This window comes from Podarcis pityusensis (assembly GCF_964106645.2).
Source record: "Podarcis pityusensis genome assembly, chromosome: 1".
Taxonomy (NCBI): Eukaryota; Metazoa; Chordata; class Lepidosauria; order Squamata; family Lacertidae; genus Podarcis; species Podarcis pityusensis.
Genome location: NC_138028.1, coordinates 125,387,713 through 125,406,016, shown reverse-complemented (window position 1 = coordinate 125,406,016; position 18,304 = coordinate 125,387,713). Strand labels below are relative to the sequence as shown.

Below are 18,304 nucleotides of genomic sequence, written 5' to 3'. Positions count from 1 at the left end.
GGCAAAATTCCTACTAGGCCCCTGCCCCAAGGCAGACGACCCCATGACAGGCAAAGCAAGGTCAACCAGAACACAGGGCGGGCGGGCGGGCGGGTGATCCGATGCTCACTGCGAAAGAGAAAGCAGAAGCAGTGAGCCCCAATATGTAAAGCCTATGGTCCCACCCACCCAATTTGCTACATACAATTTGCCCCAGCCACCCGGTCAGCCAATCATTGTGCCAGGCACTAACCATTAACCTGCCTGGCAACAGAGGGCTGGGCTGGCGGCCCCCACCGCGACCCGTGCTCTCATTTTAGGGAGAACACGCTTTGCGTGATAGTCTTCAGGAATGACCCCTGGCGCCTTCTCCTTGGGGCCCATGTTAAAAGATTTGGCTTGGTTTTGCTTGGACTAAAAGCCAAGACATCACTGCCTGCCCTGTGGCACAGGGGGTCAGTGTCTCTGGCTGTTAACCAGAAGGTTGCAGGTTCGAGCCCGCCCAGGGACTGTGGGCAGGATTCTTGCATTGAAGGGGGTTGGACTAGATGATCCTTGAGACCCCCTCCAACTCCACAATTCTATGATTCTGTACCAGGCATAGGCAAACTCTGACCCTCCAGATGTTTGTAGTCCCAATTATAGTCCCAAACATCTGGAGGGCCAGAGTTTGCCTATGCCTGTTCTATACCTTGTGTTTCTGTAATAGAAGGTGACTTGAGAGCATATTCTGTAGCCTGGCCATAAGTCTATGGAGAAAGGGGTGCCTGTTTTACAGAGGCTGGATGCTCCCAAAATCTAAGCCTGAGCAATTGTGAGATTCTGTTTTAAAACTTTGATCTCTTTTTAGTGCCTAAGGGGTATGAACATTAAGAATATTACGTGTTAACATGGGTAGGGTTTATTTGCTCCTGAGGCTTTTGAGTACGGCAGGATTAGAAAGTGGATTAAAGACTCGTTTTGAATAGGATTCTTCGCTGAAACAGTGGTGGTTTTGAGAAGGTGGGCCAGAATTATGCAGGAAAGGTCAATGGGGAGAGAGGCACATTTCATAGCATATGAAAATCAGGCTTTGCCAACCCAGTGCCTTCCAGATGTTTCGGACTATGACAATTGCACGTGTTTCATTGTACTGTCCATTTAATGCAAAAAATCCAGGACAGATATTTAAACCCCATACTGAAAGAAAGGTTGAATTGTGATGACTCCTACAGGGCTTCCTTCTTATTCAATACAGTGGTACCTCGGGTTACATACGCTTCAGGTTACATACGCTTCAGGTTACAGACTCCACTAACCCAGAAATAGTGCTTCAGGTTAAGAACTTTGCTTCAGGATGAGAACAGAAATTGTGCTCCGGCAGCACAGTCGTGCATGGCTCCTGTGGGCTTTTGCGGGAGGTGGGGGAATTCCGCCACCTCCCGCAAAAGCAGGGAGAAGGTCTTGGAGTAGCGCACAGACTGCGTGCAGCCTGTCCGCTGCTCCCAGAGCTGCGGGGGGGGGGGGAATCATATTTTTTCCCTTGATTCCCCCCTCCCCCCGAAAACTAGGTGCGTCCTATGGGCCGGTGTGTCCTATAGTGCGAAAAATACGGCATCTCGGGTTTTTTTGAACAGATGCCAGTTTTATACTTTGACCCACATATTTTTGTATTCTCTCTATGCCGAAAAGGTGATTGATTGAACCCCATCAGCCTCGATGAGCAGAGCAGTGCTGGTTTGGGAGTTGCGGTTCAAAGCACCTCGAGTGCATCAGCTTGCGGAAGGCTGCTTTCTATGGCACGGAGACTTAATCTTACGAATCCCTCTTAAATTTACCCTGGTGCCTTATCGGTTTTAAGAATGGTGGTGGTGACCCATGTACCTACGGGACCGCCTCTCCTGGTATGCCCCACGGAGGACCTTAAGGCCCACAAATGACACCGTTTTGGAGGTCCCAAGTCGCAAGGTGGTTAGATTGGTCTCAGCTAGGGCCAGGGCCTTTTCAGTACTGGCCCCGACTTGGTGGAACGCTCTGTCACAAGACACTAGGGCCCTGAGGGACTTGACATCTTTCTGCAGGGCCTGCAAGACAGGGCTGTTCCGCCTGGCCTTTGGTTTGGACTCAGTCTGACCCTTCTGTTTCCCTCCCCTTATGGTTTTGATCTATGGGCTATTATTAAAATGAGGCTGCTTTTTAAATTGCATTTTAACTTGTATTTTAAATTGGTCCCTCCCCATTAGGTTTTTATTGTAATTTTACTGGTGTTAGCTGCCCTGTGCCCGGCTTTTGCCAGGGAGGGCGGGGTATAAATAAATAAATAAATAAATAAATAATAATAATAATAATAATAATAATAATAATAGAAGAGGTGGCAAATGAGCACTGGGGGGTGGGGGAGTAATAAAATACAAATTTTGCAAAGAAAATGTAGCCGCTCAGTATGGAGTAACTTAAATAGGTACCCCACGTCATCCTGAAGAGCATTTGGTGGGGGCAGGGTTCCCCCCCCCTTCATGTGGTAGGAGACTAATACTGTTTCCTTTTACGTGAATACTTCACAACAAGCCCTTATTTCATTTTTTTAAGGGCAGTGAATAGCCCTGCTGACATCCTGGCAAAATAATTGGAAACACATGCTTGAAACTCTTAAAATGAGAAGAACGTGAAAGATTTATTTGGTTCAGTAATTACATGATTGCTCAGAAGACTGGATTGGTAATTGAGGTTTGCAGCTATGGATGTTAACAGTATGAAGGGCTGGGCACTGATATGGGTCAGGACTTCATGGCTGCCGCGAGAGTCGTGGGGCTGCCCCCAACGCATCATCAACCCTACACATGTAAGCAGGAGAAGGGTGAGTTAAGAACACTTCACTGGGACTTCTTATAACTTCCTGGTGAAGCAGTGTGAATTTAGTGAATTTAGAAAGAGTTTGCAGCTTTAAAAGAAACAAAAGCTCTAGCTTACAAAATAAAGAGCTAGCTTACAAAAGAAAACCTATTAGAACAAAATCCAGAAACATTCTTTCTCTCTCTTTCTCCCTCTTACTTTTTTCTGGATCGCCCTCCAGAGTCCTTTTCTATGCATAAGATGCTAACTTCTAATTTGACACTCAGAACTATAAGGCTTCTTGTGCAGACTAAGAATGAATTTTATTCTACAAGCAAGGTAGCGTTTAAATGCACCTGCTCTCAGCTTGCGCTTGGCACTAGTTTGGATTGCCTAAGGTGACCTGGGGACAAGGTTTGGTGGCAGCTGGTGTTGATGTTATGCCTGTTAGTGGTGGCATACTAGATGAGTTTTGTCACCCTACAACTCTGATCCTCTTTTGCAGAGTTGGTTAGGAGTCTACGTACTCCCACAGGTTTACCTATTAAAAACAGCTGCCTAGAATTTTAGCCTTTCTGCAGAGTCACATTTTTGCCACATCTCTCCTCTTCCACCATTTGAGCAGTACCTTTTCTTAGACTCACTCTCACCTTACCTTGCAAGGTTTTTACTGCTGCCAGGTGGAGCAGGCTGCAAGTTTAAGCATGCAGATGAAGCGACACATTTTTTGTATCTTTGATATGGTTAACATAATCATGGAGGTAATGGAAGAATTAGGTGTTTATCCACTCAATTATAACTCCAGAGAGCTTGACGAAAATACTTGGTGCAATTTTTTGTGGCTGAAAACAACACCACAGTGATTAAATTGTCACGCAATAAATTGTAAAAATTACTCTGCCGCTCCCAAGGGACCTGAGGTGCATAGAAAATTGGTTTCAAATACCATATTTTTTGCTCTATAAGACACACCTTTTCCCTCCTAAAAAGTAAGGGGAAATGTGTGTGCGTCTTATGGAGCGAATGCAGGCTGCACAGCTATCCCAGAAGCCAGAACAGCAAGAGGGATCGCTGCTTTCGCTGCGCAGCGATCTCTCTTGCTGTTCTGGCTTATGAGATTCAGAATATTTTTTTTCTTGTTTTCCTCCTCCAAAAACTAGGTGCGTCTTGTGGTCTGGTGCGTCTTATAGAGCGAAAAATACGGTAACTTCGTTTATGGCTTACAGTGTGTCCTATGCATTTCAGTGGGATAAAGAGATTAAAATAGTACTACTACTTGTCAGTCACCTGACAATAGCGAAATGTACAAAATATTAAGCAGACTCTTCCCAAATGAATGCTTAAAATGGGGTGTGAAGTGGCATAAAGGCTCTACATAGGTGGATAGGTTGTGTTGCGGTAGTGTTTGAAATTAGCCAGGCACCAGGAGCATTTTGCCCCTGGTTATTGACGACTTACGACCAAGTAAAGATGCCTGGGTGACAGGATGGTGTCTGACATTTCCACCATCTGGAGATGCATGCCTGGGGATCTTTGTTTTCACACACTAATACCACATCCTGTAGAATTCTAACGGTTATATTGTATTTGCACAATCAGAATGAATTTCAGGAACCATAAATGCTTCTGAGCAGCCTGAGCAGGAGCAGTGAACAACGCTATAGTTAATTGCTGTAGCTTGTCTTCGCTTACTCCACCCAACTGCCCAGCTCACAGTGGTAAAGAATATTCCTATATTATGAATGGTCCATGTCACCATTAAGAAAAAGAGGTCGGAATAGGCCGGTTCTCAAAGTTCTTAACCTAGCTCAAGGTTATCAGCTGAACTTGTTGTTGTTTAGTTGTTTAGTCGTGTCTGACTCTTCGTGACCCCATGGACCAGAGCACACCAGGCACTCCTGTCTTCCACTGCCTCCCGCAGTTTGGTCAGACTCATGTTTGTAGCTTCGAGAACACTGCCCAACCATCTCGTCCTCTGTCGTCCCCTTCTCCTTGTGCCCTCCATCTTTCCCAACATCAGGGTCTTTTCCAGGGAGTCTTCTCTTCTCATGAGGTGGCCAAAGTATTGGAGCCTCAGCTTCACGATCTGTCCTTCCAGTGAGCACTCAGGGCTGATTTCCTTCAGAATGGATAGGTTTGATCTTCTTGCAGTCCATGGGACTCTCAAGAGTCTCCTCCAGCACCATAATTCAAAAGCATGAATTCTTCGGCGATCAGCCTTCTTTATGGTCCAGCTCTCACTTCCATACATCACTACTGGGAAAACCATAGCTTTAACTATACGGACCTTTGTTGGCAAGGAACTAGCCAGGTGCTTAACTGAGAATCAATCACTGCCAGTCCATCGTTTGAAAAACATGACTTTAGAGCCGTCTTGCTCCAAAATGGCAACTAGACTGTAAGCTTGGCGACTGTAAGCTTGGTTTAAAGAGCCATTTGGCGCCTAGCTTACATACCTGAGTTTCTGACATTGCGCTGCAGTCAGCATGCACCTAAGAAACTCTGAAAACCAACTGAATTGCTTTAACATTCATTGGTACGACTTTAAACAACTGAATCAGAGGTTTAAGATGGTGTGCAATTCATGGGAGTTCAGCAGCAAGATTAATACAATTGGTCTGCAGAGAACATATGGAATTTTTTCAATTCTTTTCTTTATTAATTTCCTTCTTTTTTCTTTTTCTCCTCCCCCCCTTTTCTTCCCTCCTCCACCCCTTTCTCTCCCTTTCCTCCTCCTTTGGTTCTTTTCCTCTTTTCACTTTCTTTTTTGGTCTCCTTTCTGATCTGCTAAGAAAGAGATAAAGTTAAACATGAAAAGTTGACTAACTCAAAGTGATGTTTTGTAGTTTGTTAACTATTGTTAAAGATGGTCAGCTGTAATGAATTGATGTTTTAGTTATTGTTGATTTATTGTTATTGTCGAATCTTAAATAAAATTTATATTTTAAAAAAAAGCACTTAAAAGAACACATGGAAATTCTTTTTATAGTCTGGCTGTGATATCGGCAGAAACTGGCAACCGAAAACAGTGTTGGTAAGGGCCAAAGAGATATGAGCAGTGCAGATTATTGGATACTTTGAAAGGGAATAGGGCGTTTTAATTCTTTACATCAGCAAGAGTCACAGAAGTATGCTCTGGATAAAGTGTGGATAATATTTACTTGGGCTGGTTGTTCCTTAAAGTGCTCCATTGATTGAATGTCTTAATTCATGTTTATGGTGTCTGCAAGCGGATTTGACACTGAGCAGCATCATAGCTGTCAAGCGTCCCTTATTTAGCGGGACAGTCCCTTATCCCAGCGCCATGTCCCGCTGCTGTCCCTTATTGATGATGTCCCTTAAATTTCCCGGGTTTCAAAGGAAACAGCCTTTCAAATCGGCCGCGTTGCCTGGGGACTCGCCTTTGCTCAGCGCTTCCCAGCGGAGAGGTGACGGTGGTTTTCTTTGCTACATCCCCTTTGCCAGGTTGCTGCTTATGGGAACCACCACTTGAGGCTTCATTTGGCTGCTGGTTGACTAAAATCCCTTATTTTGGCTACTGATCCCTTATTTTCGAGGCTGCTGGTCCCTTATTTTCAAATCTGTAAGTTGACAGCTGTGAGCAGCATGGTTTCATGCAGGAAAATCAAAGCCTTGCAAAGAGTTTAGCAGAAATTCTAGCGCACAGACTGGCAGTCTTGGTCATGTTGAGCCTGCCTGAGTCATGGTTGAAACTGCACAGGCCTCCCTAGGTGCTGAATCAGCAGGTTGGTTGCAGAGGCTTATGGGTATGAACTCAATGCTTATTGTGGTCAGTTTAAAAATGGCTATTGGTGGAGAAAGTCTTAGTTTTGTATCCAAGGAGTTTCCCCAAATAAATGACAATACTCAAAAGCACCAACTTACTGGGTTTTCGCGAGCTAGGCCAGTGGTTTTTGGTCGCTGGTATTTCAATGAACTATAAAAGGTTGCTGACGGTGAAAGAAATGTAGTTTATTAAATTTTTCTAAATGTGATTTCCAGATACTCTTTTCTGAAAAGCATCTAGCTTGAAGACTGGGGAAAAGACAGCCATATTTTTATAAGCAGTATATGTACTTTTCACTCAACTTGCAATTGTTTAAAAGTTTTGCATTTTACAAATTTAAATTTCTCATTTAATACTTATAGTTTTGTGTTTTCCATTTTTTCATAACTATGAATGGTAAGAACGTTGCAAAAAATAAAGTTGTGCAAATAACTGTTCTTTTGTTGCTTTTCATATAACTGTAAGAACAGCACCATTGCCTCAGTTTAAATTTGAAAAACCTTTACATCCTCATCTTTGTAAAGGCTTGTTCACCTGTTTTTAATTTTAAAATTTGATATTGGTTTTCTGTGTACATGGCTGCAATTTGGACTAGATATTCAATTAAATAAAAAACTGGATTTGTGGATCCTTCCTGCGTGTTAGAGAAAATCTGTGTCACAGTAACACTTCTTAAATTCCCTTCCCCTCACATATAAAGGCATTGGTGTCAGGATGTGTCCCCAAAATGTTGGGCAGTTGCAAACACCAAATGATTGCCCTGATGTCAGGCAATTATTTGGTGTTTGCCACTGTCCATCATCTGAAAATAATGCCTCCTTTTTAAAAGATTATATACACTGCTTGACACTTCTTGTGTTCTAGAGCCATGTGTTTTGATAATCGTGTGGATATCTCTGGAAATAGCCTCTAAGTGATGGGCTCCTTGAACTGTCATCATAGTATATAATGGCTCAGCTTGCATGTAATGAAAAGCCGAACCATGGTTTAGTGGAAGCAGTGAGTTCCTGGAGAAAAGACTGCAATTGCTGTGCTCCTTCTCAGTCCTGGTTTGGCTGTCTGAAACCAGGCTTATAACTTGCCTAGCTCCAGACATACCATGAGCTGTAACCAAGGTTTGCTCTTGGCTTACCACTCATAGTTTATCTGGGGTAGGCAAAACACAACCCTGCATTTGGATAACATGTTACGCCAAACCACGGTTTAGCCATGGGCAGCATGGCAGCAGCTGGACCAGAGGAATAGCACAACAGCCACAGTCTCCACCCTGGGGATCCACACACTCAGGTGTTCCCACTAAACCATGGTTTGGCTTAGCATTAGTGCAAACTGGGACAGTGTCTGCCACCATGTTATTCCAGCAACTGAACCGATCACCGTAAGCCCTGTTTTGAGGCAGCAGGTAGTGGCATGAAAGGTCTCTCTGCCAGAATATGCAATGGTTGCTGCTTCACTTCATGGATGAGACCCAGGGGGCAGGGAAGAAGAATATTAGTTGGCATGTCTTGTGTCTATCCTGTCTACCATGTCTTTACGCCCAAACATTATAAACATCTTAAAAAGAGGCTTGCTACTTTCACCCAGTTCTGCATTATATAAATGAATTGCTTTGGCTGTAGATAGGAGTATAGCCTGCACAAACCTCCCATCAGACGTGTATACTCAGCATATTTGCAGAAGACCCAACTACACAGTGGCACTGATTTGTAATGTCTATCATCTGATCTGCTTTATCAGCCTACTGCAGAGAAATTCTTGTGTTCAAGACTTGAATAGGAATTGTTTTTCCTGCCTCCTGAATGCTGATGGAGCTGACCTAGATAGAAATGTTTCACAGTTCACCAAAGTGACTGAAGGCTGTGATGTGTGTATTAAACATGGGGCTTACCTGTCTCCTCAATTTATCGTGTTCTCTTTCCTAGCTTTGCCCTGTCAGATGAGGCATATCGATCTCTGAGAGACCAAGATAAAGACCAGTGCATACTTATAACTGGAGAGAGTGGAGCTGGAAAAACAGGTAATGCGTGATTTCCTCAGAATGAAGTGGCTGACCTTCGAACTTTTAATTCACTCGGGGATATTAGCATGGGTGCCCTGTTCTTGATCCGAATCCTAGAACTGTGTGTGCCTGGTCTAGTTGTGTTGAAAACTACCGTATTTTTCGCTCTATATGACGCACCAGACCATAAGACGCACCTAGTTTTTGGAGGAGGAAAACAAGAAAAAAATATCCTGAATCTCAAAAGCCAGAACAACAAGAGGGATCGCTGCGCAGGGAAAGCAGCGATCCCTCTTGCTGTTCTGGCTTCTGGGTTAGCTGCGCAGCCTGCATTCGCTCCATAAGACACACACACATTTCCCCTTACTTTTTATGAGGAAAAAAGTGAGTCTTATAGAGCAAAAAATACAGTATTTCATGCCTGCTTCCATTTGAAGAGCCGCTTAGTCTCTGTGGGTCATCTCCTCCATATTACATACCCTCCAGCATTTTGAGAGGGAAATTCGGGGCACCCCCACCCCACCCATCTCCCTCTCCCTGCCGCCAATTCCTTCCTCGCCTGCCTGCTCGCCCCTCTCCCCCTTCGCTCCTTCCTCCCTTTGCAGTATTCCTCCTCCGCAGCAACATTCAGGGAGCATCGGGAGATAGTGACTTCTAGACTTTGTCTCGTGTGGGTTTTGCCATGGCATTTCCTTCATTCCTTAGCGCAATTTTGCTAAAAGTGCAATGTGTCGTCAAGCATAAAAGCTGAAAACAATAAGGCTTGAAACCTGAATAATGCATTATTTCTACGTGGTTCATTTGGAGATTTCTCCTCCAAGTTATGATTTTGGATAGGATCTTTTTCAGCTTAGAAAGCAATGTTTGTTTGTCTGTTTAACCTTTAGAGGCCAGCAAACTTGTCATGTCCTATGTGGCGGCTGTTTGTGGCAAAGGAGCCGAAGTTAATCAAGTGAAAGAACAGCTTTTGCAGTCCAATCCAGTGCTTGAAGGTAAGGAAGTAGTAACTAATACTGGTGTATGTACTTCACTTGTAGTAACACAGTTGCTGAATACACAGTTGAAAGCTCTAAACAGCAGTTATTGGGTTTAAGTTATTCAACCAGCTTGGCTCCCCTTTATTACATGCACAGCCCAAAATGACAAAAACAATAACAGGGATCCACCAACAGCATATAGATCAATATGGCCAACTTGACCCAACAGCCCTTCTCCCCTCCCACACATGCAAACAAATCTCACTAAAGTTAATCAAAGGCAATCAAACACGCCCTGTCCCACCCAACCTTCTCTCACTGCTATTGTAAACCAAGGGACACCGGTGGCGCTGTGGTCTAAACCACTGAGCCTCTTGGGCTTGCCAGTCGAAAGGTCGGTGGTTCAAATCCCTGCAACGGAGTGACCTCCCGTTGCTCTGTCCCAGCTCCTGTCAACCTAGCAGTTCGAAAACACACCAGTGCAGGTAGATAAATAGGTACTGCTGTGGCGGGAAGGTAAATGGTGTTTCCGTGCGCTCTGGTTTCTGTCATGGTGTTCTGTTGCGCCAGAAGCGGTTTAGTCATGCTAGCCACATGACCCGGAAAGCTGTCTGTGGACAAAGGCCAGCTCCCTTGGCCTGAAATCGAGATGAGCACCCCAACTCCATAGTTGCCTTTGACTGGACTTCCCCGTCCAGGCGTCCTTTACCTTTACCTACCTCCTAATGTAAACCAACAAATGAACAGAAAGAGAACCTGCCCAAGTGATGCTGATACAAAAACCTCACACATATACCAATTTTGCATAAAGGAAAAATAATATGTAAGTTGACTACCCAACTTCTCCCCACCACGTTCTCCCCTAAGCTCTCTTTCCCTTCAACCCTGTGCTAGATACAACCTTGTCTTACACTGAACATAACTAAGAGACTCTGTGATCTGAAAAGAAAGGAAGAGACATTGCACGTTCTTTTGTAATTCAAGAAAATCTTTAATACATTTTTTTTTTAAAAAAAGGTTATTCAGCCAGCAAACATTTATTATACAGATGCATTTAAATGTAACTGCTCATCTACCTCCTACAAATGAATTAGTGGTTTTTAGAGGTTTGTTCACACTCTACTCTGACCTGAGCTTGATGTCCCTAGTGGATCTGCACCATTGGATATTCTTACATCGCCTTAGCCAGTCTTCTCTTGGGGAGAGGAGTAGAAGATTGGCTTATATCCCCTGGTTTCCCCATCCTAGTCAAGAAGCCAATCTCCAGGACTTTAGCTTTTCAAAATTGACTCCACTAATTGTGGATTCTGGATCAGAGAGGGGAGCTGCATGTACAACCCCCAGTTGTGCATAGCAAGATGGGAATTGTGGAGATGTGTGTGCAGAGTTCTGCTTCCACACTTGTGATGTCCCTGGCACCACTGGTATTGCATTTCAGCAAAAAAAATATTCCAAAAGGCTTTGATCTTTCTGCACACCCACCACATGTGGAGCATGGTTCCAAAACAGCAGCAATCAATTTTGGTGGGATTTTTCACACAAATCCATATCAATTTTTCTGTATCTTGTTCTAGATCTCTGCTCTATTTCCACAAATGTTCCTTCATTTTTGAATTCCAAAATTATGCTGTTTAGCCAACCTATTAGTCACTTACTGCCTGTAGATTTTAATAGTATCCCACATTTATTTTTATCCCATATGGTTTCATACTTCCTATTGCCCTTCTGTTTACAATTTGAGTAGCAATATTAACTTGTACAGTGGTACTTCTGGTTACGTACTTAATTCATTCCGGAGGTCCGTTCTTAACCTGAAACTGGCCAGAGCACAATTTCTGTTCTCACCCTGAAGCAAAGTTCTTAACCCGAGGTATTATTTCTGGGTTAGCGGAGTCTGTAACCTGAAACGTATGTAACCTGAAGCATATGTAACCCAAGGTACCACTGTACTCTCTTTATTATGATGTAATGGCTTTAAATGGAAGCTATTCACTAACCGTATTTAAATTGCATTGTTTTCTACCTTTGTTTGGAATCACACTTCAAAAACTTCTTAAGATTTTGCCTGTCTACGTTACCAAGTGATCAAATTCTGCATTCCATCTGGTGTGTATCTGCTGTACATGAATATCAGGAAACAATGAACTTATGGTGAGGCGGAAGAATGTGTCTCCAAACTCTTATAATGGAGCACTTGTGTTTGATTCTGCATTCATTTATAAATGATCCCAGTGTTTAGCCTCATGTTTAATGATATGCTGCCCGGAGACTGGAAATATGATTTATCGCTTGCAAACTTTGCACTGTATAAAGTTTTCAGAACAATAGTTTCAGTTACCCTGAACAACAGTGACACATGCTGCCTTTGGGCTTCAGTTCTTTCATCCTGGGAAATCTCAAAATGCAGATTTGCTACAGCAGAATCAACATTTTTCCACCCGCCCAAATGTCCACTTGACTTGAGCATTGGTTATGTATTGATGGCAAAGTACACAAATCCACCATGGCTGTCTATGGAGTTGGTAGGAGATAGGAAGGTCATAATGCAATTTAATCAACAGAGAATAACATGAAGCATTAATTCCACATGGCATAGTGTAGGACCAAAAATAGTGACAAATTGCTTGCTCTGAGACCAGAAGGCGGGACTAAAATAAACAAACCTTTTTTTAAAAAAAAAATGCATGGCCCAATAATTTTCTGAACCAGTGTTGCATTGGGCTGGTGCAGACGTAACATCAAACCATGGTTTCATGTTACATGAATGATTGGTGGGGGACCTCATGCTCATACTTTGCTACCTCCCCCACCAGCTGTTCCCTTCGTTCCATGGTTTGAGGAAAACTCTGCAAGCCAGGATCAAACTCTGGTTTGCATTGTGATTTCATCACCCCTCATTTTGGATTATCTATCTTTTTATTAGGGACGCAGGTGGCGCTGTGGGTTAAACCACAGAGCCTAGGACTTGCCGATCAGAAGGTTGGCGGTTCGAATCCCCGCGACAGGGTGAGCTCCCGTTGCTCGGTCCCTGCTCCTGCCAACCTAGGAGTTCGAAAGCACTTCAAAGTGCAAGTAGATAAATAGGTACTGCTCTGGCAGGAAGGTAAACTGCGTTTCCGTGCGCTGCTCTGGTTCGCCAGAAGCGGCTTAGTCATGCTGGCCACACAACCCGGAAGCTGTACGCTGGCTCCCTCGGCCACTAAAGCGAGATGAGCGCCGCAACCCCAGAGTCGGCCACGACTGGACCTAATGGTCAGGGGTCCCTTTACCTTTACCTTTTTATCTTTTTATTAGAAGGTAAAGCTGGCAACAACCCCAATAAATGTCTTTGTTTATTCTTGCAAATTGACTTGGCTTTTAAAACACATATTTTACTTTTTTCTCCTTCCTTCCTTCCAGCATTTGGAAATGCCAAAACCGTAAGGAATGACAACTCATCGAGATTTGTAAGTATTGATTGATTGATTGATTGATTGATTTATAAACTGCTTTGACCAAAGAGCTCTCCAAGCTGTGTACAGATAGAATTGGAGATAAACACAGCTAAAATCCACAGTCCAACTAAAGCTATTGTATGTATGTAAAACAAAGATAAAATCATTAAAATGTTTTGAAAACAAAGGTTACATGTCTGGGTAGGCTTGCAGAAACAAACAAGTGAAAAGTTTTTAGCAGACATCTAAAAGAATATAATTCATAATGTCAATAGGCAAGAGAATTCCAAAGTACAGGTGTATCTATATATCTACGGAAGGCACACAAATTCTATTGGTTGATGGATTCTACCAGAATCATAAAGATGACAATGGAATGTTGAACTAATGTTCCACAATTGTTTCTTTTCTTTTTTATATTCACAGTTAGCATTTAAAGCCTTGCCCAAGGCCTTTCTGTGCCCAAACTCCCCTTCTGTTTATGGTGTAAGAATGTTGGATCAAGGCATATTCAGATTTGTTTTACTTAAATGCTGTTTGGTAGCTGTATTTTCAGGTAGCTGTTTCTGAAAGCGAGGCAGAAATCGTTTCTGTGGCATTCTAAGAAATGTTTTGAACAGGAGAGTGAAAGCCGTAGCCACTTCACCTAACCGTGACCTTGAATTCTAAATGTTGCAAAATGAATTCATGGAAAATGAGGACAATGCTGTCAGGCCTATGCAGAATATTCCAGGATTTGTAATAGAAAGGCTATGGACAACCTTAAGTGGGAAATGTTGCAGGTTAGGTGAAAACCCTGCTTCTCTGAAGCTTTTGAAAATCCTCGGAAAGTTCTTCTGAAATGGTTTGAATTCTTAGCATTGTGGCTTTTCCATAATCTGTTTTTATTTTATACAGGGCCTTACTGCTGTTGTCATTGTAAATAGTAATGCCTGTCACCCTTATGTAAAGTCTCTGCTAAGTAAATAAACTGTAGTTAGGTACAACCACGAGGCTGTCTGATGTGGAAGAAAGTCAGAAGGCAGGGAGAGAAGCTGTGCTGGCAGTATTGCACCTCAGAAGGTTAGGCAGGGGTCAGCAAACTTACCATGCCTTGGGCCGGTGTCTCCAGCACCGATCGTGCGGCGGGCCGGAGGGCGAGGGAGCGCGTGCCCATACGTGTGCGCACATGCTATTTCTGGCGCACTTCGGGGTCAGAGGAGCACCGGAAATAGTTGGGTGCATGTGCACAGGCCTCCTCCGACCTGGATGTGCACCAGAAATAATGCTTGCACATATGCAAATAATGCTTGCGCATGTGCACAAGCTATTTCCGGTGCTCCTCCGACCTGGATGGGGGCAGTCGCGCAGCGCAGCACCAGTAAGAGAGGGTGGCGGGGGTCGCCACGGACCGGATAAATCACCGTATTTTTCGCTCTATAAGATGCACCAGACCATAAGACGCACCTAGTTTTTGGAGGAGGAAAACAAGAAAAAAAATATTTCGAATCTCAGAAGCCAGAACAACAAAAGGGATTGCTGCGCAGCGAAAGCAGTGATCCCTCTTGCTGTTCTGGCTTCTGGGATAGCTGCGCAGCCTGCATTCGCTCCATAAGTCGCACACACATTTCCCCTTACTTTTTAGGAGGGAAAAAGTGAATCTTATAGAGCAAAAAATACAGTACCCCCTCGGGCCTTATCCGGCCCGCAGGCCTTAGTTTGGGGACCCCTGGGTTATGGGGAGAGAAGCATTATTCCATAACTTTTGAGAGTCTGTGTAGTATACGAAATGCGGGTGGTGCTGTGGTCTAAACCACTGAGCCTCTTGGGCTTGCCGATTGGAAGGTCAGCATATCGAATCCCCGTGACGGGGTGAGCTCCCATTGCTCTGTCCCAGCTTCTGCCAACCTAGCAGTTTGAAAGGGATGTCAACTGTCGAGAGTCAAGGGATGCCATGAATTGGGCACTCTGTGATTCATCCTCAGTCAGGGAATCATAGAATTGTAGAGTTGGAAGGGACCACTAGGATCATCTAGTCGAACCCCCTGCAATGCAGGAATCTTTTGCCCAACGTGGGGCTGAAACCCACCACCTGGAGATTAAGGCGCATGCTCTACCAACTGAGCTATCCCAGAGAGAGGGGTTCTGTGTGTACAAATGGTGTTTGTGAGCCATGCTGGACCGTTTCTGCTGCTGATTGATCTGTCCTCTTAGCTTGTGTGGTTTTCAGGTCAGAAAAGGGAGACTTTGAGAAGCAAGGTCTCCGAGTCCCTACTATGGGTCAGGCAGGGTCATGACCCAAAAGCATATGCATGAGGAAACACCAGGTTGCCAGGATCAGCGATTATTGTGTGAAAACTAGCCCTGCGAGTCCAGGGCACCAAGTGCATTGCAGATCCGATGTTTAGCACTGGAGGCGCTAATTACTTTGCAGCTATGACTTGCAAATTGCTGGCAAACAACTTTTCTTATGGGAGCACTGACTGTTAAATAAAAGCTCACTGAATTTCTACACCTTTAAGAATTTGAACTTTTTTTTACATTGCCAGTTTTACCTATGTGAATGCTCTCTTATTATTATTTTTCATTAACTGCCATGTAAATCTACCCCCCTCTCTCTATATATCCACATTATAAATACAGTGGTACCTCGGGATGCGAACGGGATCCATTCCGGAGCCCCGTTTGCATCCCAAACAGAACGTAGGACGCGACAGCGCGTCTGCACGTGCGCGGGTCACGTTTCGCCACTTATGCGCATGATGTCATTTTGACCACCTGCGCATGCGCGAGCGGCGAAACCCGGAAATAACACGCTCCGTTACTTCCGGGCCGCCGCGAAGCGCAACCCGAAAGCACTCAACCTGAAGCGTATTTATCCCGAGGTATGACTGTAGCTGTTACTCCAATTTACCTTGTTAAATTGGGGGACCCTTGTACAGTGGTACCTCGGGTTACATACGCTTCAGGTTACAGACTCCGCTAACCCAGAAATAGTACCTCGGGTTAAGAACTTTGCTTCAGGATGAGAACAGAAATTGTGCTCCGGCAGCGCAGCGACAGCAGGAGGCCCCCATTAGCTAACGTGGTGCTTCAGGTTAAGAACAGTTTCAGGTTAAGAACGGACCTCCGGAACGAATTAAGTACTTAACCCAGGTACCACTGTGCACAATTCATTTAACTCCACCGCTTTCTTACTCATTCTATTTCAGATGTTAGTAGGGAGAGCTGAGCTGCAGGGGCTTTAAATGCTTTAAATGTCCCCCTCCTCAGTAGCTGCCGTGGAGCAAAGTTGTCTAGTCTGGGAAGGAGGGGTTGTAGTGAAAGAGTGGGATGAAGAAAGGAACCTGTTGCCGGCCAGAGTTGGGAGCAAAGTGCCAGGGCGAGCCACATAGCCTTGGGAGTGTTTTCCTTCCAGCCCTGCTCTTGCCTCAAGACTCTATAGTTTGGAGTCTCTGGGGTAGGGCAGGCAAACAAACCATGGCATACAGCAGGTGAGTGTGGCTTGGTGGAAACAGTCTCACGGGTCAGGCTCACAAACCTGGTGAGCCTACTTAGGTTTGTGGGCTGGAGTTTCCCCATTCCCTGGCAATAGGGGTGGAGAACTCTTGGCTCAATGGATGTTGTTGGACTACAACTCCCATTATCCCTGACCATCGTCCATACTGGCTGGGGTTGATGGGAGTCGGAGTCTTACAGCATTTCAAGGGCACACGGTTTCCTATAGCTGGTGTAGAGAGGAATCCTAGCCCCACCCCCCAATACAGTGGTACCTCGGGTTACATACGCTTCAGGTTACATATGCTTCAGGTTAAAGACTCTGCTAACCCAGAAATAGTGCTTCAGGTTAAGAACTTTGCTTCAGGATAAGAACAGAAATCGGGCTCCGGCGGCGCGGCGGCCGCGGGAGGCCCCATTAGCTAAAGGGATGCTTCAGGTTAAGAACAGTTTCAGGTTAAGAACGGACCTCCGGAACGAATTAAGTACTTAACCTAAGGTACCACTCTATTTAATAAAGGAGGACAAAAAGTTAGCATTGCCACCGTAGCTCCTCCCAATGGCTGTGCATTGATGTAATGTGGATGTTCTGGTCTGTATAAACCAGGCATCCCCAACCAGCAGCCCTCCAGATGTTTTGGCCTACAACTCCCATGATCCCTAGCTAACAGGACCAAAACATCTGGAGGGCCGAAGGTTGGGGATGCCTGGTATAAACTGTTCCTCCTGCCTTGGAGCTCAGTAGCCAGTTGCTATGCTAGATATGATGGGACTTCTAACTGGCCAACTGTACACCCATGCAGAGTCAGGATTTTGAAAACTTTTCAGTAGCCTGTCCATTTTAAAATGCTTCTTTCAGATGCATTGTTCTTTCATCCTCTTCAAAGTTCTTTACTTGGCCAAATTTCCAAAAGACTCTCATCTGACCTTGCAACATCAGTAATTGCCCTTATTTCTAGTCAGCTGTGTGTGAGAGGCAGGCAAGAAATGTCAGGAACTTGCAAATGGTGAGATTTCCCGGTAAATCTTAAGATAATAGGCCCAGAGGAAAATACTGGGGAAACTGACTTGCACCAGTAAATGTCACAGGGAGTTGAAGTGCCTTCAGTAAATGTCCAGATATTAACTTTATGGTTGTTGTTGTTGTTGCAGTTGTTAAAAATTTCTTGCCGAGTTGATATAGTGGTGATCTGGCCTGCAAGCAAAAATTAATTTAATAGCTTGGCTCTTATGAGCTGCCAGATCTTTCCTTTGCTTGGTTAAAAATAAATTAGCATTCATTATTTGGTTTGACCCAGTTATAGTGCAGCTCAGGAGATCTTAATCTTAAGATGATTAGAAGTCATTTACACTTAAATATACACACTTCAGGACAATGGAATTTCTCGTACGACATTTAACTCCAAGGACGGCTTGAAAATGTCAGGCTACCTCTTTTGTTTCATGCAAGTTTCCTCCCCCAATCTGTTCTCTTTGCAGGGAAAGTACATGGACATCGAATTTGATTTCAAGGGTGATCCGCTTGGAGGAGTTATAAGCAATTGTAAGTACTGGCATAGATTTCTGTGAGTATTTTCATTATGCCACATGAAAGGAAGTGTAATTTAGATTGAGCATTTGACGGACATAATTCCTCAAATCTGTAGTTTGCAAAAAAAATATATATGGAGAACTGGCCTGTCTTATTTAAACATTCAGATCCTTTTGCCAAACTACATGTTACATGTGTTCCCATAAAGCCCCACCCTCCACACCACCAGTGTAAGCAGATGGCTTGGGTAGGTGCATCTAAGTGACCCTGACTCCTTACCCTGCCTGTCATTTCTTCAAAAAGATCCTT

The 18,304-nt window shown here is 44.3% G+C and overlaps 1 protein-coding gene across 5 annotated transcripts in view; it reads left to right on the top strand.

Moving 5' to 3' along the window:
• The window catches only part of MYO1B (myosin IB), a 158,769-nt gene that overhangs the window by 78,014 nt on the left and 62,451 nt on the right, over positions 1-18,304 (top strand). For all 5 annotated transcript variants that reach the window (XM_081023491.1, XM_081023490.1, XM_081023493.1 and 2 more), the window contains 4 exons: positions 8,500-8,594; positions 9,464-9,568; positions 12,953-12,999; positions 17,944-18,007. In XM_081023491.1, the coding sequence (XP_080879617.1) occupies positions 8,500-8,594; positions 9,464-9,568; positions 12,953-12,999; positions 17,944-18,007 (311 nt within the window). The remainder of the gene's footprint in view (positions 1-8,499; positions 8,595-9,463; positions 9,569-12,952; positions 13,000-17,943; positions 18,008-18,304) is intronic.